The 25847-nt window shown below is 37.3% G+C and overlaps 2 protein-coding genes across 6 annotated transcripts; one reads left to right on the top strand and one right to left on the bottom strand.

The window, feature by feature from the left end:
* The first annotated feature begins 239 nt into the window (after positions 1-239).
* Positions 240-17457, top strand: LOC124538428 (AT-rich interactive domain-containing protein 4A-like). 4 transcript variants are annotated; one of them, XM_047115487.1, is made up of 26 exons: positions 240-379; positions 636-692; positions 771-881; positions 1240-1396; positions 1576-1741; positions 2095-2313; positions 2462-2624; positions 3053-3190; positions 3791-3918; positions 4678-4855; positions 5377-5534; positions 5689-5930; positions 6061-6145; positions 7074-7190; positions 8008-8110; positions 9033-9176; positions 10014-10056; positions 10143-10238; positions 10668-12534; positions 13023-13234; positions 13362-13562; positions 14007-14175; positions 14504-14607; positions 14816-14944; positions 16453-16593; positions 16952-17457. In XM_047115487.1, the coding sequence occupies exons 2-26, from the start codon at positions 690-692 to the stop codon at positions 16981-16983; spliced, it is 5106 nt and encodes a 1701-aa protein (XP_046971443.1). In that variant the 5' UTR covers positions 240-379; positions 636-689; the 3' UTR covers positions 16984-17457. The 4 variants fall into 4 exon arrangements, with proteins under 4 accessions (XP_046971443.1, XP_046971441.1, XP_046971442.1 ...); XM_047115485.1 differs by having other exon boundaries at positions 10131-10238; XM_047115486.1 differs by having other exon boundaries at positions 9024-9176.
* Positions 17450-25445, bottom strand: LOC124538429 (pre-mRNA-processing factor 39). 2 transcript variants are annotated; one of them, XM_047115489.1, is made up of 17 exons: positions 25241-25445; positions 25105-25168; positions 24623-24828; positions 24089-24283; positions 23266-23406; positions 22964-23101; positions 22641-22802; positions 22292-22417; positions 21624-21750; positions 21388-21535; positions 20972-21119; positions 20406-20516; positions 20115-20279; positions 19644-19864; positions 19254-19522; positions 18694-18892; positions 17450-18254 (listed from the first exon to the last, which is right to left on the bottom strand). In XM_047115489.1, the coding sequence occupies exons 1-17, from the start codon at positions 25268-25270 to the stop codon at positions 18032-18034; spliced, it is 2673 nt and encodes an 890-aa protein (XP_046971445.1). In that variant the 5' UTR covers positions 25271-25445; the 3' UTR covers positions 17450-18031. The 2 variants fall into 2 exon arrangements, with proteins under 2 accessions (XP_046971445.1, XP_046971444.1); XM_047115488.1 differs by having other exon boundaries at positions 24623-25168.
* Positions 25446-25847: the final 402 nt, after the last annotated feature.

Raw genomic sequence — 25847 nt, 5'->3', positions numbered from 1 at the left:
ACATTTTTACAACGTATTGGCTCAATTCTTTGCAATTTATTTTATAACTAGTTTTTGGACATACTTAGATGTAGAAGCAAAAATATATTTATCTTAAGTAATAAAATTTCCAGACAAGCATAATTTCACATCACTTTTTATAAAGTATTAAGATTTAGTTATTTATTTATATTTTTTTTTAACAATTAAAAAAAGAGTATAACATTCTAATGTCTAGGAGTTGGCAGCAGTGGCGACAACTTCAATCTTCTTGTCATTTTCATTTCGGAAACGAAAATGGTGCTCTTATTGTTGTATTACAAGAACTAAACAGTGTTTATTGTATTTAGTTATTACAATGAATGTTATTGTAGAGTTAATATAGATGTGTTTAATTCTGGTAAATATGATTTCGTCAAAGGAACCTCACGATAGTTTGTCACAAACTCATTAATACCGCGCATTCACTTTGAATATGCTCTAAAATTTAGTTACAACACAAAATAATTCCTAATACCATTTCAATCCTACTAAAACGTTCATATTATTTGTTTATACATAACGATAGATATTATCAATATTAATTACTATTACGTATCATAATGATAATACAGTTCATCAGCTAATTTCACGGTGAAATTCCTTTTTTTTTTCAGGTTTTTTTAATAGTTTAATAAACAGGAATTAAGATTATTGTAAATTAGCTCAGAATGGTAAGTAAGATTTATTCGGTTGTAAATTTTTCGTAACACTATAAAATGTTTCTTACAATGTGTTTATTTCCATACAAGCAAGGTGATGATCCCCCATTTTTACCAGTGGGTACTGATGTGAGTGCCAAATATAAAGGAGCATTCTGTGAGGCCAAGATTAAGAAAGTTGTTCGTAACATTAAATGTAAGGTAAGAGAACAAATGATTCATATTATATGAAATATGGAATAATTGGTTAATGTTTAGAAGTCCAAATTGGAGAGGGAATAATTTATATCAAACTTATATACATTTAATAAAATTAAATGAATATAGGTTTGATTATTTACATTTCTATCAGTAGCTATAATTCATAATACAATAAATTTGAAGGCAAATTATATTAATTGAATAAAGGCAATATAATAAATCAATTCTATTATTTATAAAATAAAAAAAAGTTATGTGTTGAAGATGAATATGTTTTTCCAATAGTTTTTTATTATATTGTAAATAAAGCATCTGTAACATTATTAAATGTAGTATCATGTTTTTAATTATGTTTTAGGTGACATTGAAAGCAGGTGGTATAACAACAGTGAATGATGATGTCATCAAGGGTACTTTAAGGGTGGGCAGCACGGTGGAGGTGAAACAGGACCCTAAAAAAGAAGCAATGGAAGCTGTTATTACAAAGATACAGGACTGTAGCCAGTACACTGTTGGTCAGTACTAGAGATAATACAATTTATATATAAATCTTTAATGGTCAAAGGGCTTTTATTCATAGAAAATAGTATACAAGCCCTTTACTCACATAGAATCATACAAAGATCTGTAAATTATCTCATTATTTATGATTTTTTTTAGTATGAATAATGGAAATGTATGTTTATTTTTTTAGTGTTTGACGATGGCGACATAACTACATTACGACGTTCTGCATTATGCTTGAAGAGTGGGCGACATTTTAATGAAAGTGAAACATTAGATCAATTACCATTAACACATCCAGAGCATTTTTCAACACCAGTTATAGCTGGCAGAAGAGGACGTAGAGGAAGAGCGCAGTAAGTTATTGTTTCAAAATATTACAGAGAGAAATTTAGAAAGAATTATCTAATTTACCTATGAACTAATATAAATAGAATCTAGTTTTCGATAGTCTTTATTGTGTGTAAGATTACATCCAATTGATTGAACAGAGCTGGTTTCAAAAACACTTAAAGAAGACAAGGCATTTTACTTATGTTTATTTGTGGAGTAAAGACTATATTATATTATTTAATTAATTTATCAATATTAGTACCATTATTTAGTGTATTAGTTTTCTAGGTTGACTATTAATTATACATCAAAATAATTTTGTCTGTTATTTATTTAGTACTGTACTACAGATGTATTATTTATTTTGAATAATCAGATCCGAAGAAAGTGAGGGCGAAGGAACCACTCGCCGTATGAAAGCAGACAGCGCAGAACGTGAGCCTCACGTCGGGCGCGTGGTGCTAGTAGAAGCGGCAAGCGGCGCGGAACGACGCAGGCCTCATCAGCCTGCATTCCCCGCGCTTGTGGTAGCACCCACTGCACAGATCAAAGTTAAAGAAGACTATCTCGTGAGATCCTTCAAAGATGGCAGATAGTATGTTCTAGTTTAAATTTTTTAACCGACTAAAAATTTGATTTGAAAGTTTTTAGTCGGATAAAATAAAAAAAAATTCAATAGAACTAGTTTCAAATTGTATTTTACGCGAGTGAATTTCATTGTATTACTAATTCTATAATTTCAGTTACACGGTCCCCAAGAAGGAGGCGCGTGAGTTCCGAAAGGGCTCAGCGCCATTGGAGTGGTCGGGCGTGGAGGCGGCGCTGCAGTACCTCAACCACGCCGTGCTGCCGCCGCACTGGGACCGCGACGCGCTCTTCAACGAGCCGCGCAATACCTCCGACGACGTGAGTATTCATACCTAGATTAAAATTATTGATATATGTCGGAGACGGTCATGAATTTCTTAGCGTAACGAAGCGCGGCACGAATCCCGCGAGGCGGCAGCACTATCGTTACGTCACGACGCGACTAACTTCGTGCTACGACGGAGCCTACCCGGTGGAGGCGCTCAGAGACGACTCACTTACGATTTTGCTCTCGTGAAGATCAGAACAGTGTGACACTGAATTCCTACTAAGTGTATTAAGTACTTTAAACTTAGACTAAACGTGTTTCTGTATTCGCGGTTTCCTCTTTACTCGATCACCCTAGTAATACGCCCCTATGATGTCTGACGATCGTACTGATGTCGCTGTCGATCCGACAAGTATATATTTGAATATTATATTTTTATAAGTATTGTAAATATTATAAATGAAATATTGTTGGACAGAGTTCTGATGATGAGCCGCGTGAAGAAAAAGATCATTTTGTGGCTCAGCTGTACAAGTTTATGGACGATCGAGGCACTCCGCTCAATCGTAACCCAACCATCGCCAATAGAGACATCGATTTGTATCGTCTGTTTAGAGTAAGTGTATAAATGTATACAAAACTTTTTGGTGAAATGACTTACTAAAATTTAATTTAATATTAGAGTTATAAATAATGATTACTCAAGTTGTGATTTGACTTTGGAAATATATTTTAATAGTTTTGTTGAAACTACAGGTATGTTTTGTATAAGACTTTGAGAAATTGTATGTGCATATATTAAACTAGTCTGATTGTGATTAATAAATGACTGACTTATAGATACATACAAAAAGGAACTCTTGACCAGCACATGTGTTCCCCTCCTCTTATAACCTGAGTGCCTTCAAACGAGGCGTGAAGAGGCATCTTGCGGGCCGTCATGGCAAGGGGGACTAGTGCATTTTTGCTGTGCGTTACTATTTGGCTCGTTTGGACTCCATTTCCATTTATCATCAGGGAAACGGAGTCATATTCCTACCTGGATAATATAAAAAAAAACATAGAATCTCTCAAAGTCTAATAAGAATGTAATTGTATTGTAAAAAAGCTTCAGTATATCTAATTGAATATACTATTAAAACATTTTGTTACATAAAATCTTGCTGTACATATTTTTTAAAATGTAATCCATGTTCAACAAAGATATTTATTTCAGGTTGTTCAAAAATTAGGTGGTTACAACAGGGTAACAAACCAGAATCAATGGAAGACAATAGCAGATAAGATGGGATTCCACCCTGTCACCACAAGTATCACCAATTTGTGTAAACAGGCTTACAAAAAGTGAGTAGCGATTTCTATCACATTCACCATCAATAATAATTAAAATGCATATACAATAAAAAGAGTCGAGATGGCCCAGTGGTTAGAACGCGTGCATCTTAACCGATGATTGCGGGTTCAAACCCAGGCAAGCACCGCTGATTCATGTGCTTAATTTATCTTTATAATTCATCTCGTGCTCAGCGGTGAAAGAAAACATCGTGAGGAAACCTGCATGTGACAAATTTCATAGAAATTCTGCCACATGTGTATTTCACCAACCCGCATTGCATTGCAACAGCATGGTGGAATATGTTCCAAACCTTCTCCTCAAAGGGAGAGGAGGCCTTTAGCCCAGCAGTGGGAATTTACAGGCTGTTGTTGTTTGTTGTTGTATATATTTAACTTTTTAACTTTGCCGTCTCGTAAATTCAAATCGTTTATAAGAAATACATTGGTGAAAAAGGCGTATTATTCGATACAAGATTTTGTAGATGATAAAAAAGCGTGGAATTAATACCTGTTCGACTTCCAGGCAGGATATATTAATTTAATAATTGTACTAACTAACATGACGGTATTTTTTTAAATGTTGAAAAAGAGTAACTACTGAGTTTCTTGCCGGTTCTTTTCGGTAGAATCTACTTTCCGAACCGGTGGTAGCTTCACTTAATTATTAAATGACGATTCAAAAGTGCTTGTAAAAGTCCACTTGAATAAAGTATACTTTGATTTTTTTTTTTATACAATAAAAAAATAATTGGCTCAAATGTTGGTCAGGTTCCTGCACAGCTTCGAGGACTTCTACCGCAAGCTGGGCGTGACGCTGGTGGCGCACCCGCGCGGCGCGCGCACGCCGCCCGCCGGCCGCTCGCTCATCCGCGACCGCGACAAGCTGCCGCCCGCCGCCTCGCCCGCGCCCCCCGCCGCGCCCGCCACGCCCACGCCGCCCGCGCAGGTACGCACACATACATACACACACACACACACATTGCAATCCCGCCGCGCCCGCCACGCCCACGCCACCCGCGCAGGTACACACACATACATACACACACACACATTGCAATCCCGCCGCGCCCGCCACGCCCACGCCGCCCGCGCAGGTACGCACACATACATACACACACACACACACATTGCAATCCCGCCGCGCCCGCCACGCCCACGCCGCCCGCGCAGGTACACACACATACATACACACACACACATTGCAATCCCGCCGCGCCCGCCACGCCCACGCCGCCCGCGCAGGTACACACACATACATACATACACACACAAACACATTGCAATACTATGCATTACGAGTTCTTGACCTAGAGCATACTTTCAAAATGCTTCCATATATTCTAATCAAAAGATATTATTTTATGTGATGATAATTAGGTTTTGTTTTTACTTCAGAAGCAATGACAAATTGTGGTTGACGATGTTTTAAGAGTACTGTTAATGTCTATACATTTACTTTAATTATAGCGTTTAAAAGACAAAGATTCTGATAAGAGTGAAACAGAAAAAAGCGATAAGAGTGAGAAGGAAGAAAAAATAGAGAAGATAGAGAAAAAGGAGAAGCCGCGTGCCAGCGATGAGGATGACAGCGCTGACAACCAGCCCCTTATTATTACCACTCCAAAGTAAGAATTCGCCAGAATTATATCTTGCTAGAATTCAGAATTATATTATAAATATATATATCTCTCTTTGCGCTATTTAAGTAATTATAAAAATAACTGAAAGTTATATTATAAAAAAAATACCTTTAACATAAATTAACTGTAACTTTTGTAGAGTTGACAAAGAAAAGGAGAAAGAAAAGGAAAAGGAAAAAGAAAAGGAGAAGGAGAAAGAAAAAGAAAAAGAGAAAGAAAAAGAAAAGGAAAAAGAAAGGGATAAAGACAAGAGTTCAACCACTAGTGAAGAAAAGGGAGTCATCAAGCCGCGCTCACAGTCCAAGACGCGTAGCTTGCCTCCTGTTAAGATGGAGTCCCATGAAAAGCGCACGCCTAAGAGGAAAACTATGTCTTCTAAATGTATGTTGAATATTTCACATTTTTAAAGGAATTAACTTTTTCACTTATTATTTCAAATCTAAATTATTGAAGCCATAATAATGACAATTTTTGGTGCGTAACAATGCTGAAGTATGTAACCTTATTCCAGTAAGTGAAGGTTCAAGCAGCATCAGGCGACCATCTCGTCGGCCCAACGTCTCCACCGACAGTGACAGTTCTGGGCGAGCATCCAGGTAATACATTAAGATAACTCGTTATAATAATGCAATTTTTCTTAATGTTTCATTATTCGATAAAATATATTTTTTTATGTATTTGCCAAAACTGTTAAAAAGTGTTTTTTTTTTTTTTTTAATAAACAATACTTTCTACTACTTCACTTGGTGGTAAGGCTTTGTGCAAGCCCATCTGGGTAGGTACCACCCACTCATCAGTTATTCTACCGCCAAATAACAGTACTCAGTATTGTTGTGTTCCGGTTTGAAGGGTGAGTGAGCCAGTGTAACTATAGTCCATTCCAATGACAAAAGGAAACATTCAAAACATACCGTATTTTTCAATATCACAAGTGTTTTGTTGATAATTCCACTATAAGATTAACTACAAACAGTTCTTGATTAATATATCTTCATTTGTAATATATATATAAAAAAGATAGATAAAAAAGTTATTTTTATACAGTAAGGTTTTTACATAAAAATAATATTTTTACCAAAAAATGTTAAAAGAATTGTTCTTTAGCATTAATTACCCATTCATTCAATTATTTTTACCTCACTAGTCGAACGCAAATGACATATCAATTCAAGGTCAAAGTTGTTTATTTACCTTTTCTCCTTTTCCCATTGGAATAGACTATACAGGCACAAGGGACATAACATCTTAGTTCCCAAGGTTGATGGCACATTGACGATGTAAAGAATAGTTAATATTTCTTACAGCGTCATTGTCTATGGGTGATGGTGACCACTTACCAGCAGGTGGCCCATCCGCTCGTCCGCCAACCTAAACCATAAAAAAAAAAAACTTCTTTAAAGCTAGAAATAACTATAATATTAAACGTACACATTCGCTCTATAAACACTGCGTACGACTGTCATAATTAAAGTGCAAACAAGAAGTCTTGCAAAGACCGCACTTAACTAAATCCTCTCTTTGTAGGTGTGGACTAACGAAGAAAATGCAAAGCCGTAGAAGTCAAAGCGCCAACTCTGCGAGTAGCGGTAATACCATCGCATCGAACAGTAGCAAGAGACCTCGGAAGAGAAAGACCACAGAGTATGTGATATTATATATTTAAATAAATGTATACTTTTGGGTTTTGGCATAATAGACTATTTGACAATGCGAAAAATAAATTGTGAATTATTGTAATCAGTGTATATTATGAGTTTAAAATGGTTGTTTACTAACGAAAGTTGAAAATAATACTTAATTTATTCAAAAAATCCATAAATAAAGATGCATTTTTTCAAACGTTTGTCACGTGACACAAAAAGCTCCTTGGCCGGGCTTATGGTGAAGTCACTTTCTTGTAAACTTTGCTTTTCTACTATATGTACCACAGCTTAAAATACAGGAAAGTGACACCAAGCCCATTGCAGCGCCATATTGTCCAAGTAGCGTTTAATAGCGCGCTATTTAAATATGGAATTTTTAATATAGACGACCTCCATGGTCGAGTGGTGTGTACACCGGTTTTCATGGTTACACTACTCTGAGGTCTCGGGTTCGATTCCCGGCCGAGTCAATGTAGATTATCGTTAGTTTTCTATTTTGTCTTGGGTCTGGGTGTTTGTGGTACCGTCGTTACTTCTGATTTTCTATAACACAAGTGCTTTAGCTACTTACATTGGGAACAGAGTAATGTATGTGATGTTGTCTCATATTAATATTATATTATTTATAATATGATATTTTTCGGCAAATATGTACTAGAAATAACAAACAAAGCTTTTACTGGGTTCCTTAACTTCTATTAAATATTATAAAATGGATTTTAAAAACCAGTCAAATAGCCTATTATTATACAATTATCAATTGTTGTATGTGAGCAATCATCACATTTCTATAGCATTATGTTTATTATTCACAGGCCATCGATGAATGAATCAACTCGTTCCGGAGGAGCCAATGTGGAAGCTCAAGTGGGCGATAAGTTGAAGGTGTACTACGGACCCACACAATCAGAGTCAAAGGTAAATATTTACCTTTGCTTGCCTCATAAAGTTTAATTTTCTCATCGATTAACAGATTAAGTAGAATAACTATTTGTTTTAATTTTGTACTAAATGAGAAAAATGTCTATGTATGTCACAAAAGAAACCCGCGTCGATTTTGACGTATAGTACGACACAAATTAGATGTAGCATCGGAAAATGCAATGGAGTGAAAATAAAACCGATTGCTGCCGATTTACACAACCAATAGAAATAGCTCCCTATCGCGCCACTCGCCGCTATTCGTCGCTATAGATTCTCGCGTCAGAGAAAGCAAGTGCATGTAAATCGAAGCGTCAAATTGACGAATATATTAGGTCATATGATATTACAAGTTATTACGTTTGTTCAAAGATCATATTCGCATCAGAAATAAATATTGATAATTTGGGAGAGCGTACTCAATTCAGATGTGATCGGTTTTACAAATTTTGCCGAAGCTACATCTAAGTTGTGTCGTACTATACATGTACAACTCGTACGAATTAACTGTGCACCTCGCTCTGTGACGTCATTAGAACTATACCGCTTGCAAAAAGAATGAAAATTTTATATAAAATATATAAATTATAAATTCCGAAGTCTTCCAATTAAATAGATACATATGGACCGATATGATATTACAGCTTAACAATAAAAAAACGGCAAGTTAACCCTAGATTTTTCATTGCGGTGACATTTTTCATAGTCTAAGATCATTTTTGTATTTATTAACAAAGATGCTATCGCTTCTGAGTGCTTACGGCGAATGCGGGGCGCCGCGCGGGGTAGCGGGAGAGGGGTCGCATTCCAGAGAAGTGCACACACACACAGTTGATTCGTACGAGTTGTAACTTGTAAAAGATCAGAATACGGCCGTTGCAAGGCTATGCTTATTAAATGGATACTTTTGAACGTGGAGGTGACGTACGAGGCCAAGGTGATCGAGGTGTCGGCGGACGGTCTGCGCGTGCATTACACGGGCTGGAACACGCGCTACGACGAGTGGATCAAGCCCGAGCGCATCGCGCTCAACGTCACGCAGCACGAGGCGCGCAACAAGAAGGTACGTCACATCCTCTAATCACACTATCACACCGAAGTCTACCGAATTTCGTCACAGATAAAACATTACAAATGTAGTAATAGAAACTTTAAATTAAGATTGTGCTGTTACAACAACAGCCTGTAAATTCCCACTGCTGGGCTAAAAGCCTCCTCTTCCTTTGAGAAGGTTTGGAACATATTCCAACACGCCGTTCCAATGCGGTTTGGTGGAATACACATGTGGCAGAATTTCTATGAAATTTGTCACATGCAGGTTTCCTCACGATGTTTTCCTTCACCGCTGAGCACGAGATGAATTATAAAGACAAATTAAGCACATGAATCAGCGGTGCTTGCCTGGGTTTGAACCCGCAATCATCGGTTAAGATGCACGCGTTCTAACCACTGGGCCATCACTACTCGACTTGTGCTGTTACTTTCCTACTTATTATACCAAAAAAAAGATAAATAATTCTAGGAAGTTTAAAATCATATGTCAATTTAAAGTGCTTTATATGGGTTTTTTAACCGCTCTTTACCACACTAAAACTCGGTTACTGTCTTTAAAAAATGATTCGTTCTTCTAATGGACAGAACTATTTTCAAAGCGTTACTCAGAATCTGCCATAGCTCAGAGCTAATTACAGATTAGCAGGCTAAAAATGAGAATATCTGTATGAATATAACATATAAAAAATCACAAAACATTGTTCAGTTGTATTTTTATCATACAATTGTAACATTGTGTTTAGTCAATATTACTATCCGTAACCAAAATGTAACATTTTATGATTATACTGTTGAGTTTTTATATGACTAACAAACTGTAAAATAATAAAAAAATAATTTGTTACAGATGACGAATCTAAATAGACGAGTCAGGAGCAAAAGAACAGAAGGTATTTTTTTAATTCATTTTTAAATTTTGCAACTTAAATTTAATAGTACTCTAAAGCGTTATTGCTATTATTAGTGCTGATTTCAGAGTCATCAGCGCGATCCGACACCGACAGTGACTCCGATAGTGACACAAGTGTCAAAAGACCTCCTAAAAAGTCCGATGATAAATCAAATGTTAAAAGTAAGCATCTTTTGTATTTTTATTTCATAATGGTGTATAGTACGACACAACTTAAATAATCGTATAGATCGTAAAACCGATCACATCCGAATTAAGTACGCTATCTCAAATATCAATATTTATTTCTCATGCGAATATGATCGTTGCACGAACGTAATAACTTGTGATATCATATGACCTAATATATTCGTCAATTTGACGCGTCGATTAACTTGCACTTGCTTTCTCTGACGCGTGAATCTATAGCGACGAATAGCGTCGAATGGCGCGATAGGGAGCTATTTCTATTGGTTGTGTAAATCGGCAGTAATCGGTTTTATTTTCATTCCATTGCATTTTCCGATGCTACATCTAATTTGTGTCTTACTATACTTGGTTCTTTAGTTATACCATCATATTATCAATTTGAAATGATTCTTGTTTGTTTAGATCCATCTAGATCAAAAGATCCAAAATCAAGTGACAGCAGCAGCTCGAGTAAACCAAGAAAAAGACCAGTAAGGACTGTATCCACACCGTTAGCCACTTCGCCAGCTAAGAAGCCACGCACAGCTGTCAGTGGACATCAGCACCAGGGCCGCGATTACGATCTGAATGAAATAAGATCGGAACTAAAAGGATTACATTCAGTTAAACAAGAAGCAGATGAAACTATTAAAACAGAAATTACGCAAAAAGACGCTATTATGAGTCCAGCACTTTCCACTGGCCAACCATCTGAACCCTCACGACCTGATAAGCAACCAGAGGATGTATATGAGTTTAAAGAGCCAGAACCGTTTGAGTTGGAACTGCACGATGAAAAAAAGAAAAGAACTCATCGTATATTCGATGACATTTCTCCAAGCAAGTATACGTCGACCCTGTCCAAATCATTAAGCGAAGAAATATCTGAAGACCCATTGAGACCACGACCATCCTCGTTTAGATCTCCATCTCTTTCGCCGTTCAGGGATTTTGGGTCAACTCGAGATGTACCAGGTAGACAAAGTCCTGAAGATGATTCTAAAGATGGTCTGTTCTCACTCGATGACGACTCCCTTCCGGGTGAAGGCAGTTCGGGGCCAATATTTGAAGGATTTACACCAGCTAAAAATCAAGAGACATACTCGAAAAAAAGTAAGGTTTCAAAACTTCGGCAGCTAATTGACGATTCACCGGATAGTCCAGCTGATGATGAACAATCGTCTGAAGATGAGCCGGAGGAAGTAATAAAAGAGGAGAAAAGGGAACCGAGTCCAATATTGCAAACTATAGAAAAAGAAAAATCTCCAGAACCAGTAATAGAAGAACCCAAAAATCCTGATTTGACTAAAGAAGTTAATGATGCAATAGCTATTCTCAAAGAAATACCTCCCTTGGAATCCATACCGGAACCTCCTTCCACTCCTCCGCCAAAGATAAAATCAGAACCTCCCATTGTAATTCCTCCTGTGGCTACCGTCATCACCAAAGATATTGAAGTAGAAAAGGATGAGCAAATCATTAAAGACGAGAAAGTAGTTCAGTGCGAAATAAATGAAAAAGCAATTCAAGAAAACATTATGGCTATACCACTTCCAAATGTAGAACCCAAAGACAAAGAGCCTCCAAAAATAAGAATCGAAAAGTTAGACCCTGCTCCTGATATGACTATATCAAAAATGGAGCCACCTTCAAGTCCGCTAATCGACACAGAGGAAGATAAATCAGAGCCGGACAGTCCCGCCCGAATCGATGTTTTACCTGAACCGCCACCTGCATTTCTGTTACAGTCAGAGGGGCCAAAAATTGCTGAAAAACTACTCAAAGCTATCAATAGTGCTAAGAGATTGTCTATGTCCCCTCCGCCCGTGGAAGATCGGCCGGAAACTCCAAAGAAAGATGTTAAGACTGATGATAAGTTGTCACCTACAACAGTGGAAGTAAAACGGCCTTCGAGTATACCGGAATTACTGAAGCCTTTGACTAAACTGGACCCCGTCCGACGCTATAGTCCAGCGGAAGCTATCGACTCCATATTTGGGGAACCTTCTAATTTAACGGATGTGAAACGAGATATATCAGACGTTAAGAAAGTGAAACCTAAAGAGCCGACGCCACCGAGGCTACAGAGTCCTTTAAATATATTAGAAAGGAGAAAAAGTGTAGCCGATTTGCCACTCAGTGCTCCCGGGAAAAACAAAGTTTTAAGTGATACCATACAAAAGTTATCCAGTCAAATCAATCAGTCTGTAGCGGCGGCCAGCATTCCCCTACCACCTTTCCCGCCGGAAGATCGCAGCGAATCGAGTGACTCTGATGATTCCGATAGAAGGTATGTAAAACGAAATTATATTTTTAAAGTTATCTACAATACGTTGTTCAATATCAATTTACGTAGATACTTAACTTATTCAGATCAAATCAAATCAAAATAAACTTTTTTCAAGAAGGTTTTCACAAACACTTTTGAATCGTCATTTTACAATTAAGTGAGCGGTTCGAGAAGTAGAAGAACCGGCAAGAAATTCAGTAGTTACTAAAAAGAGTAATTAAAAGATTTGAAATACAACATCTAAGAAATACAAAGTCATGTTAGGTAAATACAATTATTTAAATTAATATATCCTGCTTGGAAGTCAATGGGTATTAACTCTACTCTTTTTTATCGTCTATAAAATCTTATATCGAATAATATGCTTTTTTTACCAATGTATTTTTTACAAACGTTTTGAATTTAAGCAGGAACTTTATTTTTTGTCTATTCTATTCATAATTATAATGGAAATTGACACCTAATCATGATCTTTTTAAACAATAAAGGTTGATAATCGACAAATTGGCCGTGGACGAGTGGGGCAGTGGGAGCGGTAACAGTGGCGGCAGCAGTAACGGTACAACCGTGGCGGTCATCGCTGGAAGGACTCAAACGGCAGCAGCGAGAGCGTTGCACGCCGGGAAATCTCCGGGAGAATGGAGCGCCGGGGAATCCCTGCTCATGCTCGAAGACGCTTGTAAGAATGAACGAAAACATGGTGAGTTATATTTTATGAGTTACATTTTTCAAGTGTCAAATTTTAATAATGACTTTTAACGCAAAGTCATCGTTATGTGTACATCGATGACCGCTCCATCGGAGCACTAAAGCAAAGCAATACCTAGGCGCCAACGTTGTGGTAGCGGGCGGGGTGCGCGTGAGCACTGCGGAGGACGACGGCTGCGTGTCGCTGCTGCTGTGCGAGGAGACCATCCCGGGCTCGCCGGCGCCCGACGCCGAGCCCGCGCCGCCCGCGCGCGCGCACCACCTGCCCTTCGCCTGCGCGCCGCAGCACGCGCACTCGCACAACACGCATAACCATAAGAGTGAGCCTTGCATTTTATTATAACGTTCCTGAGTAATAAATCTGATATCATTGCACATTATTCCGGTATTCAAATTCATTAAAACATGATACAATTGATTGAGGAATTGGTATGTGCCACAAATGTATTTATTACGAGAGCGAAACCCCGTTGACGTAGTAACAGGGGAAGGTTCCTTTTGTGTATGCCAAATTACGTTAAGTTGATTTAGTGAATATAAGTAGTGGAATGTTATCCGACTCATGCATTTTACTGTGCTTAGTTAAAGAACGATCCGAAATTAATAACTTTCCAAAAAAATTAAGCATATTATAATTCAGTAGCGCCTGTACAGAGCAAAGTATCCGAAAATTTCTGTTCATAGATCTATAGTGACTTTCACATAAAAATTTCGCTATAATTCCAAGGTGCTTCGACTGATGTATATTTTTAACTGTTGCACAGCGGAGGAACGTCGGGGGTCAGCGGGAGCGGCAGAGGCGGGGGAGGGGCGCGCGGGGGGCGCGGGCGCGGCGGGCGGCGCGGGCGACGACGACTGGTCGCGGCGACGCGCGCTGCTCGACAACACGCCGCCCACCACACCCGACAGCAGCCTCGACCTCTCGCCGCATAGGTATCATCACTTGTTTGTGAAATATCTGTTGAATTTAAATTTAGCCACAAACTTCGCTTTTAATCCTTTTGTGTAGCATATTTCAATTCATCCTTTTCTAAGATTCAGAAAATTAAACTAACAAATAATTTCAAAATAAAATAAAACAGGGTGTTCCAAAGCAATGCCCACAGCTTACGTTTTTCCGACCCGAAAAGTGTTATTTGATTTACCGCAAATATATTTATATACATATATAGATATAATTTATTTTGAAATGTGCAACTTTTTTGAAATAATATTAATTCTTTTTGTATTTGTTAATTTATCATGCTTTAATTATTTTCAGAGAGAGGCGAATATCAGAAAGAGATAGTCCTTCGGATAGAAAGGAAGATGAAGAAGACAATCACGCACAAGATGTTTGTGCCCTCGATATCGACAAGCCTCATGGTGTGTCCTACAATCAATTTATTATTTATCTTATTAGTATAATTTGAACCTATTCTTATTCTGTTAATGTTAATTGTTAATTTAAACATACAAACAATAATAAAAAAAACAGTCGCTTATAGAGTAGAATTTATATTTAATAAATTCTAAAAGTTTCGCAAAAGACAAAATAGTCAACTGTTCCCTTAACGAGCCCGTCGGCCCGCAGGCAGCGCCCGCTCGCGCAAGGCGTCGGAGTCGTCGGGCGCGGGACGCACGCGCGCGCGCCGCGCCCGCCGCGACACCGACGAGCCGCACGCGCCGCACGCACTCAAGTACAACTTCTACGTCGACCTCGGTCAGTCGCTCACATATGTTCTATTGCTCAATTATTAAATATTTATACATTTAAATAAATACGACATTGCACAAATATCTAAAAGTAAAGTAAAGTAACAGCCTGTAAATTTACCACTGCTGAGATAAGGCCTCCTCTTCCATTAAGGAGAGGGTTTGGAACATATACCACCACGCTTTTCCAATGCGGTTTGGTGGAATGCTCATGTGGCAGAATTTCGATGAAATTAGACACATGCAGGTTTCCTCACGATGTTTTCCTTCACCGCTGAGCATGAGATGAATTATAAAGACAAATTAAGCACATGGATCAGCGGTGCTTGCCTGGGTTTAAACCCGCGATCATCGGTTAAGATGCACGTGTTCAAACCACTGGGCCATCTCGACTCATATATATATATTTTTAGAACCATAAGTAGGAAGTAGGTTAACCTCTAAAACAATTATCTTTAATTTAAAATAACAATCAATCTACCACAATAGCAAAACATTTAGTCTACAATACAAATAACCATCAATAATCACATTACACCGTAATAATTATCATTGCAATTCTCAATGTGTCAACTACGAATCTCCCGCCTTTTTTTTTTTTAAAGGAAGTTGTGTGACTTGACGCTGATGTTGCTTGTTTATTCCAACAATATATATTTCAATAAATACGACATTGCATAAATATCCGCTAGTACTATAATATTATTTGTAGAAAAAAACCTACAGTAGATATTACTGTGTAATCTAAGCTAAATATCTAAATTAATTTAATTTGTTTTAAAATAAACCTTTACCATATTCGCTGCAATTTGCTCCTACCTCTGCTAAATTATGATCTATAAATAGTTATTTATTATAATCGTTAGTCATAATAATACAAAGTTGCGATATTTTTATTTTTGTGTTTATTTTAAAGAACTCCATATAGGATAGACCACAACTATATTAAAAGTCTAAAACACTAATTTACGGCAAAGAATGCGGTTTCACAATGTCAATTTCAGTACTGCTATCTAACTGCCCCTCTGATCGTACTTGTCCTCGCAGGGTTTTATACTTATGCATTTTTTCTCGACCTTTGAGTACTTTTTTGTAAAAATTTGAAACGGACTATTGATAGTACGCAAATAAGCTTTGTTGAAGTATGTTTTGTGCCAATTCGATCATCAACTTTAATAAATTTTTCAAATTTATTAATTTTTGACACAAAACTAAGATCAAAGCTGAAGAGAGGAATATGGAGTCTGCTTTGGCAAACTCAACTTCCATTTTAATACGATAAACGCAATTAATTTTCGTTTCATTGTTTAATTTTTTATAACTATATCCTCAAATAAGTAGTACCTTGTAGTGGCCCTTCTTTTATATTTTCTTAACATTTTAATAGCAAATTTTTCAAAAATATTATATTTGCATGTTCCCTATTAAACATTTTTCTATTAATCTTTACTTCTCTTGTGGTTGGAATATACTCTACATGCATCACTTATTTTTAATATTATTACTTAATTCTAGATCCTTCCTGGGATTGTCAAACTCGTATAAATGTGCTGACGTCACGGCTGGCTGATCTACGCAAAGCATACCACTCTGTGAAGGCTGAACTGGCTGCCATAGATCGCCGACGTAAAAAACTGCGACGCAAGGAACGAGAAGGTAAATAAATTTAGTTAGGATTTAAAAAAATGTTGGAAGTAAAACATTTAGTAATTATAGTTATGATTTTGTTTAAGTATTATTGACAACAGTTTTCCTCAGTTTCTGGTCCTGTTTTATGAACCCTTCCACTAGAGTCGAAACCAATATATTTATATGAAATAATTAAATATCTTTATTGAAGATTGAATTCCTATATTGGAGTAAACTATAGATTTTTTTTAAAGAACAACTCTAAATTGATATAACATCAATACTCAAGGTATTGAGTTGTTTATTTATTTTGACTTATACTGAATTTAGGTCTTTCTAACTTTACTCTTTCAAAATTTGAATTAACTAATATTTTTTGTTTTAGCTATCAAAGCAGCCAAAGCTGCTTGCTCGTGATTAAGATTGATGTAAATCTGCGGGATGCGGATTCGATCTCTGGTTAGATCCAATATGGATGATCTGAGTTTATTCGTTGTAGAATAGACGTTAACATTCGTTGCGAATAACGATACAAACTGTATAGTGTTTAAATATGTACAATAAAAACATTAACAGTTATTCAAGTTTAAACACCGACATGAAATCTAAACAAGTGAAAGAACCATTTTATTCTATTTATAAAAAAATAGTGAAGTGCGCGTAAAATATATACTTAGTGCATTTATATTCTAAGATTATATTATAATTTGAAGCTAGTTAAGATTTATAAATTATGAAATCAATAGTAATTTTGAAATATAATAACATGTTGTCGAATTTTATGTATTTAAAGTTGTAAATACTTTTTCAATGCGTCTTTCAATAGCATAAGCTTTTTATAGCAAGAACATTATTTGAGAGGTGTTAAATAAAAGTTATCTAATAATTTCATTCATGTTTTATTTGGAATCTATAACACGTGACACATAGCTTATTTTAAAATAATTCGTGTAATTAGCAAATTAGAAAAAGTATTTTATTGAAACACATTAAATCTCCCTATTAACATTTTATTTATCTATTATATCTCTTGAACCGCGACTACGTTAATTTCGTATTCATTTAATTTAGGGAATAAGCGCCGAGTATTTTAAAATACATTTAAATAGGTGCTGCTCACGCATGAAAATAAACCGTCGTACAATCGTACGAGTTAGCACATGATTAAGATATTCATCCAAATCTTCCGTCCGGCGCCAAATAAAGTGATGAATGTAGCTAGCAAGTACGGTATTATTTCCAGACAGCAAAATTTCGAGTTAATTGTAAACCGAGAAAGGATATTGTAAATACATATATAGAAATCAGCTTTTAATATATTCAAATAAATTTTTTGTTTACAATTTAAGTAATCTTTCATACTTATGATTAAGTCATTAATAAAGATATAAAATACGGTGGCGTAATGAGAAATACACTTGAGTGTAATCGCTAGACATAACAAAGTTCGTAGAGTCTGACGTCGCTAGTAGTAGTTAGGATATTGCGGCCAGGGGTGCGGATGGTGCTGATAGGGGCCCGGCGGCTGCTGGTAGCCCCAGGGGGGCGTGTAGGGCTGCGCGTACGACTGGTCGTACGACTGAGCGGTCGCCGCCTGAGTCTGATAGTATGTACTGGTGCTGCTCGTCGTAGCGGTGCTCGGCGTCGTCGTGCAGCTCTCCTTCTTCTTCGAACCATCCGTCGAAGCCCTTAAAATATTTTTTATTGTCAGTACAATTACGTATAGCACGACCCAAATTAGATGTAGCATCGGAAAGTGCAATGAAATGAAAATAAAACCGATTACTGCCGATTTACACAACCAATAGAAATAGCTCCCTATCGCGCCATTCGACGCCATTCGTCGTTACAGATTCACACGTCAGAGAAAGCAAGTGCATGTAAATCAACGCGTCAAATTGACAAAAATATTAGGTCATATGATATTACAAGTTATTACGTTTGTGCAAAGATCATATTCACATGAGAAATAAATATTGATGATTTGGGATGGCGCACTCAATTCGGATGTGATCGGTTTTACGAATTTTGCCGATGCGACATCTAAGTTGTGTTGTACTATACATCTCAATTAGCCACCATGAAATAATATTTCTGATAATGTTCCATAGCAGGAAAAATATTTACTGGTGGTGCGCCGGCGCGTCGTGCTTGTTGGCGCGCGCGCGCTTGCGCAGGTGCTTGTGCGCGGCGCGCGCGTGCAGGTGCGCGGCGCGCGCGGCCGCCACGGGCCCGAGCTCCTCGGCCAGCTCGCGCCGCCGCACCGCCAGCGCCGCGCACGTCTCCACCTCCGCCCCCTCCTGCTTCTCGTAACTCATCACCAGCTCTATTGCACGGAGACAGATAGTATTTAGTGCATCGCTCCAAGCGAATAAAAATCATTAGCAGATGAGATTCGAGATGGCCCAGTGGTTAGAACGCGTGCATCTTAACCGATGATTGCGGGTTCAAACCCAGGCAAGCACCGCTGATTCATGTGCTTAATTTGTCTTTATAATTCATCTCGTACTCGGCGGTGAAGGAAAACATCGTGAGGTAACCTGCATGTGAAAAATTTCATAGAAATTCTGCCACATGTGTATTCCACCAACCCGCAAACCTTCTCCAAGAGAGAGGAGGCCTTTAGCCCAGCAGTGGGAATTTACAGGCTGTCGTTGTTGAAACAGATACTGTGACGTTCCACCGACCTTCGAGTTCCTCGTACGGCGTGTCGGGCGTGTGCAGAGCTAAATCCAAACGCTGCATATGTAAACGAGCGTTCAAGGGATCCTTAGCGATCGCGTCATTGAGAGCCTTTCTGGCAGCGAGTTTGTCCTGTTTGACGTGAAACAGGAAACGTGCGTATTTAATCGCCATTGCCGAAGCTACCGATTTATTCTTAGCTGAGGATATGTACGCTTCATATAACTGAATGCACTTGTCGTAGTCACCGCGACGACGTTCTAGGTTTATCCGCCTGCACATAAAAAAGAAACCAAATTAATGCTAAAATTATAAAGTACATCATTATAGCAAATTTACATAGAACCAAAAAAATATAAGCCAAATTTAGTCTGAACTAGCCTACAATTTATTACCTATATTGAATCTGCACAAGGCTAGGGCAAGTCTTTTCTATGCGTTCGAGTATTTCCGCGGCGCGACTGGCGTTCCCCTGCGCTTCCTCAAACTGGGCCCAGTGCATGTGCAGTTCAGGTTTGTCGAGATGGTGCACGCCGCACGCTCGCTCCAGTACTTCGCGCTCCACGGCCACTAGCTCGGGGTCGGACGGAATACGCTCCTCTAGGAACTTTATCAACTATGGCAAAAGATTAATTATTAAGTAAGCTATCCCAACAAAAAAAAGCAATAATTATTAATAAATTAAAAGTAACATAATATCTTAGACGGTGCTGTCAATATTATATATTAATATAAATATTACAAAATATAACAAAGTGATATAACATTTTATAGTTTGATAGTTTATTGATTCAAATTAAGTTATTTGAACAATATTTACTTAAGATCTTTCTCCATCTTATATTTTACTTAAATTGTTTACTAACCCGCATCCAAAACTCTTCGTAAAGGGCACACGCGATCAAACAGCGCTCGTGTAGTACTAACGCCCTCTTGAGTGAACCGTTCTGCTTCTCCCATTCCAGGTATGCTTTCCAATTTTTCAACTGACATCTTTCTAATGGCTTCACGTGAAAATAGGGACGCTTTATCTAAAAATTAACATAAAGATTATAAATTTAATATGAACCAAAATCCATATATGGATTTATACAAATATGGATGTCAGAAAAACAAAAGCAAGGCATCCAACAATAAATTATATAATAGATCCTCACCCCCTCTTCGAATGTCCACCTGGCGGCGACCTCCTCGCCAGTCGCTTTGTGAATTTTCCTACGCGCGGCAATAATGCGTTCCTTTATTGCCTGCGCCTCCTCCTCGGATGCCTGTCAAAAAAATTACGAAATAACATGAACGTATAGTACGACACAACTTAGATGTCGCATCGGCAAAATTCGTAAAACCGATCACATCCGAATTAAGTACGCCATCCCATACTATCAATATTTATTTCTTATGCGAATATGATCTTTGCACAAACGTAATAACTTGTGATATCATATGACCTAATATATTCGTCAATTTGACGGGTCGATTTACTTACACTCGCTTTCTCTGACGCGGGAATCTATAGCGACGAATAGCGTCGAATGGCGCGATAGGGAGCTTTTTCTATTGGTTGTGTAAATCGGCAGTAATCGGTTTTATTTTCATTCAATTGCATTTTCCGATGCTACATCTAATTTGTGTCGTACTATATAACGACTATCAAAAAACGACAAGCATTTAAAATTGAAAACAGATACATTTTCAGTTACATGAATATATAGTCTACACTTACGACGTGGTCGAGCGGCTCGTCCTCCCCGGGCGGCAGGTCGAGGGGGGGCTGCGTGGGCGCGGCGTCGCGCACCTCCCCGCGCAGGCGCACGAGCTCCGCGCGGGACACGGCCCCCGACACCGGCTCCGACATCACGTGCTCCTGGAAGCTGATGAGTGTCGCTTATCATTTTTTATTCCTTCTTTTAAGCATCATTCAATTCTGCCACATGTGTATTCCACCAACCCGCATTGGAACAGCGTGGTGGAATATGTTCCAAACCTTCTCCTCAAAGGGAGAGGAGGCCTTTAGCCCAGCAGTGGGAATTTACAGGCTGTTGTTGTTGTTGTTGTTGTTAAGCATCAATTTTATCAGAGTTAGTTACTTAATTATTATTTGTTTATCATTTTCACAAAGAACATTATCATATTACTTACTTGTCGAAATGCGAAGTGTAACCGAGAGTTGGCGTGGCTAGCAATCGATCGTAGATGTTGGTGACTTGCAGGGCAGAGCCGTTCTCCGCTTCCCACTTGATATACGACTCCCACAGGCGATCCGAGCGGAACTCCAGACCGCAAGCCTCTGAATGTCACAAAACACTTATATCACAACCGTCCAGCGTCCTAACTCCTAAAGGGCCTTTGCACGACGGAATGGATGCGTTTCTTACCTATGGCCCGCTCGTACTGCGACCGGATGTAGACGTGGTCTTCGGTCCTCGTCGACTTAACGTGATTGAGATAGTGAATCCAAAGGTCGACCGATAGCGGGATAGCTTTAAGCCCCCTTTCCAACACCTGCAACACGCGCTCACCATCAGGCTCGGGCCGCGGGCACTCCGCGAAGCAAGGGAATAATTGAATAGCATTGTATATGTTTCATGTAATTACGACTGTGGGAGCTAGCGCGCCGTCCCCGCCGCCGCCGCCGCGCCGCCGCCCGCCCGCTTACATTACACTCGGTACCCGACAGAACGCACTTCAATACAATAACAATATTACAATACATGAGCGTGTACAGGTCAAAGTATGATAAATGTAAGCACTGCATCACAAGATATGCACCACGAGCGATTAACGATTAAACACTAGAACTATATCTACGCGACGGTTACAATGCTCTCCGGTGCGTACTGACGCCTTTGCCTTACGAACATCGCGGGCCTCGAAGCGCTGTTGGGAAAAAAAACAGTTGCACAATACCGGTTAGGACTAAAAACAATTCAAAATCCAAGTGTTATGTTTGACACATTGATAATGAATATCATCAATTAATCCTTACTTAACTCACCATATGACTTAAATATATTATTACGAATCGTACAGTATCGGTACTCACCTCGAGACACTTCTTTTTACTTCCTTTACGCTTTTCATAGTCAGCGTATTTGCGCCAGTAGCCGTAGCAGTAGGGGTAGTGCGACAAGAAAGCGTCGTAGGCCTCCCGCGCGGCCTCCACGTCGCTCTGCGAAGGGGTCGGGGTTAGCACTTTCATAGCCTTGGCTTTTGCACGAGTCGCGTGTGTTGCACGTCAGTTGGCCCTTGCCTATCTACATTTAATTCAGTTCTCATCGCTTCATAAAGCAATAAGATTAGCAAATGCTTGTCATCATTTCGTACATTCAACCATATATAATGTTACTGCATTACATAGAAATTAATGAAGAATAATACAATTATATTCTTACTTCTTGATCAACATATTGTAGCAAGTATGTCCATCCTGTAAAATCTGTTGGATCATCATTGACAACCTTCCAATATTTGTCAAGTTCTGGGAGGGCCTTCTTTTTAGGTTTTTCGTCTACTGATGATCTCTTTTCAGAAGGTACTGGTTTGCTTTCGCCATTCTGCAAAGAAGATATATATATGTTAGACTATATTTTTCAATTACGTAACATTACGTTGATATTATACCATACAGTTGTTTAAGTAATGCATAGTGTCATCATAATGATTTAGTTTATAGTTCAACTTATCTAACATAAAGTATTGGGAAATATATGACTACCTTAGCTACGGCCTGTTTTTTTCCAGCTGATTCACCCTCAGATGTAGGAGAACCAGGGTCATATCCATCTCTTTCTTCTCCAGTTTTTCGTTTGCGGGATTCCTTCTTTGACGCTGGCAATTCATCTTCAGAAACAACCTGCACATAAAATATTGAATAGAAATCTTCACTTACAATATCGGCTTCTATTTTCCATTCCAAACTTTATATTAATTGTAGATATCTATTGTTTTATGATTATTTAAACTATTTCTCGAAAATGCTAAGGTTAAAAATTATCTATAAAAAGAAAATAAAAAAACCTCTGTATCGGCAGGTAGTTCTGCCGGTTTAGGTCCAGGTAACTCATCATCGGAGACATTCTCGGCATCTTTTACGCTGGGTTTTTGAACTGCTGGTAATTCATCTTCAGATACCACTTCGGTTTCTTCTGCACCACCCACCTTAAAAAATATATATATATATAGTAAAATAATCCATAATAAATAGCTATTTCAAAATTTAACAACATATTTTGTGAATGAAAAGTAATATTTTTATATAATTAGATAACAATTTTTTTGTTACTGTATGTATGATTGATATCTACTTTATAATATATAACATTGAGTTTATGATATTAATTATTATCATAGACATTAAAGATAATAAAATGTTGACATTGCATAACATTACAACAATATTCTATACACCATCTCGGACAGTGTCCATTGAAATTACTATACATATATTTAAAATCATATGTAATTGACACAAGTGTCAAACCTCCATGCCATTGACAAGTGTCAATGGCATGGAGGTTTGACACTTGTGTCAATCATGATATTTAGACTAACAATGACCCTGGAATATCACCATCACAGTAATAAAAGTTATATAAAAAAATTAAACATAAAAATAAATACTAATTCTCTAAAAGAAAACATGCATATATATACAGTGCTAGTAGATAAATGAATAAGTAATAAAATTAAAAGCTAAAATAGAAATTCAAAAGTATCATTTTAGTTTTAATAATGCAATTATTTCTAGCCTCATCTATTCTTAAAAAGGAATAAGCAAAAGCAATTATTACAAGCTAAAAATAAATAAATGCCATTAAAAATCCATTGCCCTTTGGAATACCTTTTTATTTTCCTCTTTCTCAATATCAGGTTGTAATTTGGAGAACTGTTGTTTTTCTTCAGTTTTTTTGTTTAAGTCAATTTTGGAACTATCTTCTAATTTAACTTCCTTTTCCCTTGTAACATTTTCCTGCATATCAGGTATTTTATTATTGCTAAATATCATTTCATCTTCTGAACTCTTTTTTTGTAATGGCTAAAAATAAATATAGTTCTGTCAATAATTGAATTACGGGAACAAATAATTGATAATAAATTCTCACAACTTACCTATGCATAGGCAAAGAAACATGTATGTTAATGTACCTTTAAGATTTTCCTCTTCAAAGATTACCCTTTACTTTTAAAGTGACTAATTTTCCTTGGATAAAAGTCATGTGGCCATAATTTCTACACATGGAAGAATATTAAATGTATTGTTAGACATTTAATATTCTGTATGTCTTAAATATAATTTAACAAACCATATGATATTTAACTAGTTAGTAAATCTAAATTATGTAATGTACAATAAATAAATAAAGAACTTTAGTACCTTGGAATATTCATCTTCTGATGAATTGACTTTTTCAGGGATATCATTTGTTATTTCGTCATTGTTATCTTGCGTCGTCTCCATAGTAATGTCGTTATGTTTTATCACATCTTCAGAAGAAGCAGAAATTGCTTCACTTTCTATATCATTATTTAAATCTGGCTCACTAGGTGGTTCTGTTTCAGTCTTCGGAGCCTCTGAGAGATCTAAATCAGTATCAGAGGTAGTTTTGAACGTATCACTCAAACGAGTGTCTCCATCAGAAAGCACGTTATTCAAAGAATCGCTGGGGAAGTTGACAGCATTGTCGCCGACATCGAAAGAATCGGTGTTAAAGCCCACCGTATTATTATCTAAATAATCGCCAACGCTGCCCGCCGACAGTTCTACCGCGTTAAGAAAAGCCTGATTCGACGCAGACGACTCGTCAACAACCACAGCGTCAACACTGAATTCCCCGTCAGTCAATAAATGTGACAAACCATTCGAATTTTCATTGATTAGTGGACCTTCGTCGGTATCCATTTGGCCATCTGATAAACATTTCTAAAACAATATAAATAATTTATTGTACTTATAATGTATGAACCGAAGTCTATAACCTCTTCTTATACATACCTGTAAATCAGAGCTGGCTTCATCGTCCATTATTTAATAGTATTGTTAGTATTAATAGCAATCTTAGACACGTTAATTACACTTAAAAATCAACAAAAAAAACTCCAAAAGTAACTTAAACGCAAATTATACTTATAATCGCTACCTTTCTACTTTTATAGATATGAGAATCGGGAATTTTAATAACGTTATAACCTATGGTTTAACTCGTTAAAATGCCATAGAGAATGCACAGGTTATACAAAAAATATCATAAGCATCCTAAATAATACGTTTATAATTATTCTAGATCAATTCTTATATATGTATTATTAATAAATTACTCCTAATTTATGTTAAAACATTATATATTTATATATGTATTTTTAAAACTGTTGCCCATACTTATGCTTATGAAATAAGTAAAATATAAGTACATATACAAGTCAATTATTTATAATATATAAAGTTTAATTTGTATATAAGGAAAATACTATAATAAAGTCTGTATATTTATTTATAAAACATATATCATTGGGTATATAAACATGAAATAATTTTCCTTATTTAAATAACCTTCATTTAAATAATTTTAAAATAGTTGTTATACGAATTTTAAAGGAATTAT

The sequence above is a fragment of the Vanessa cardui genome, chromosome 20 (genome assembly GCF_905220365.1).
Source record: "Vanessa cardui chromosome 20, ilVanCard2.1, whole genome shotgun sequence".
NCBI lineage: Eukaryota > Metazoa > Arthropoda > Insecta > Lepidoptera > Nymphalidae > Vanessa > Vanessa cardui.
This window is presented reverse-complemented; position numbering and strand designations above follow the sequence as displayed.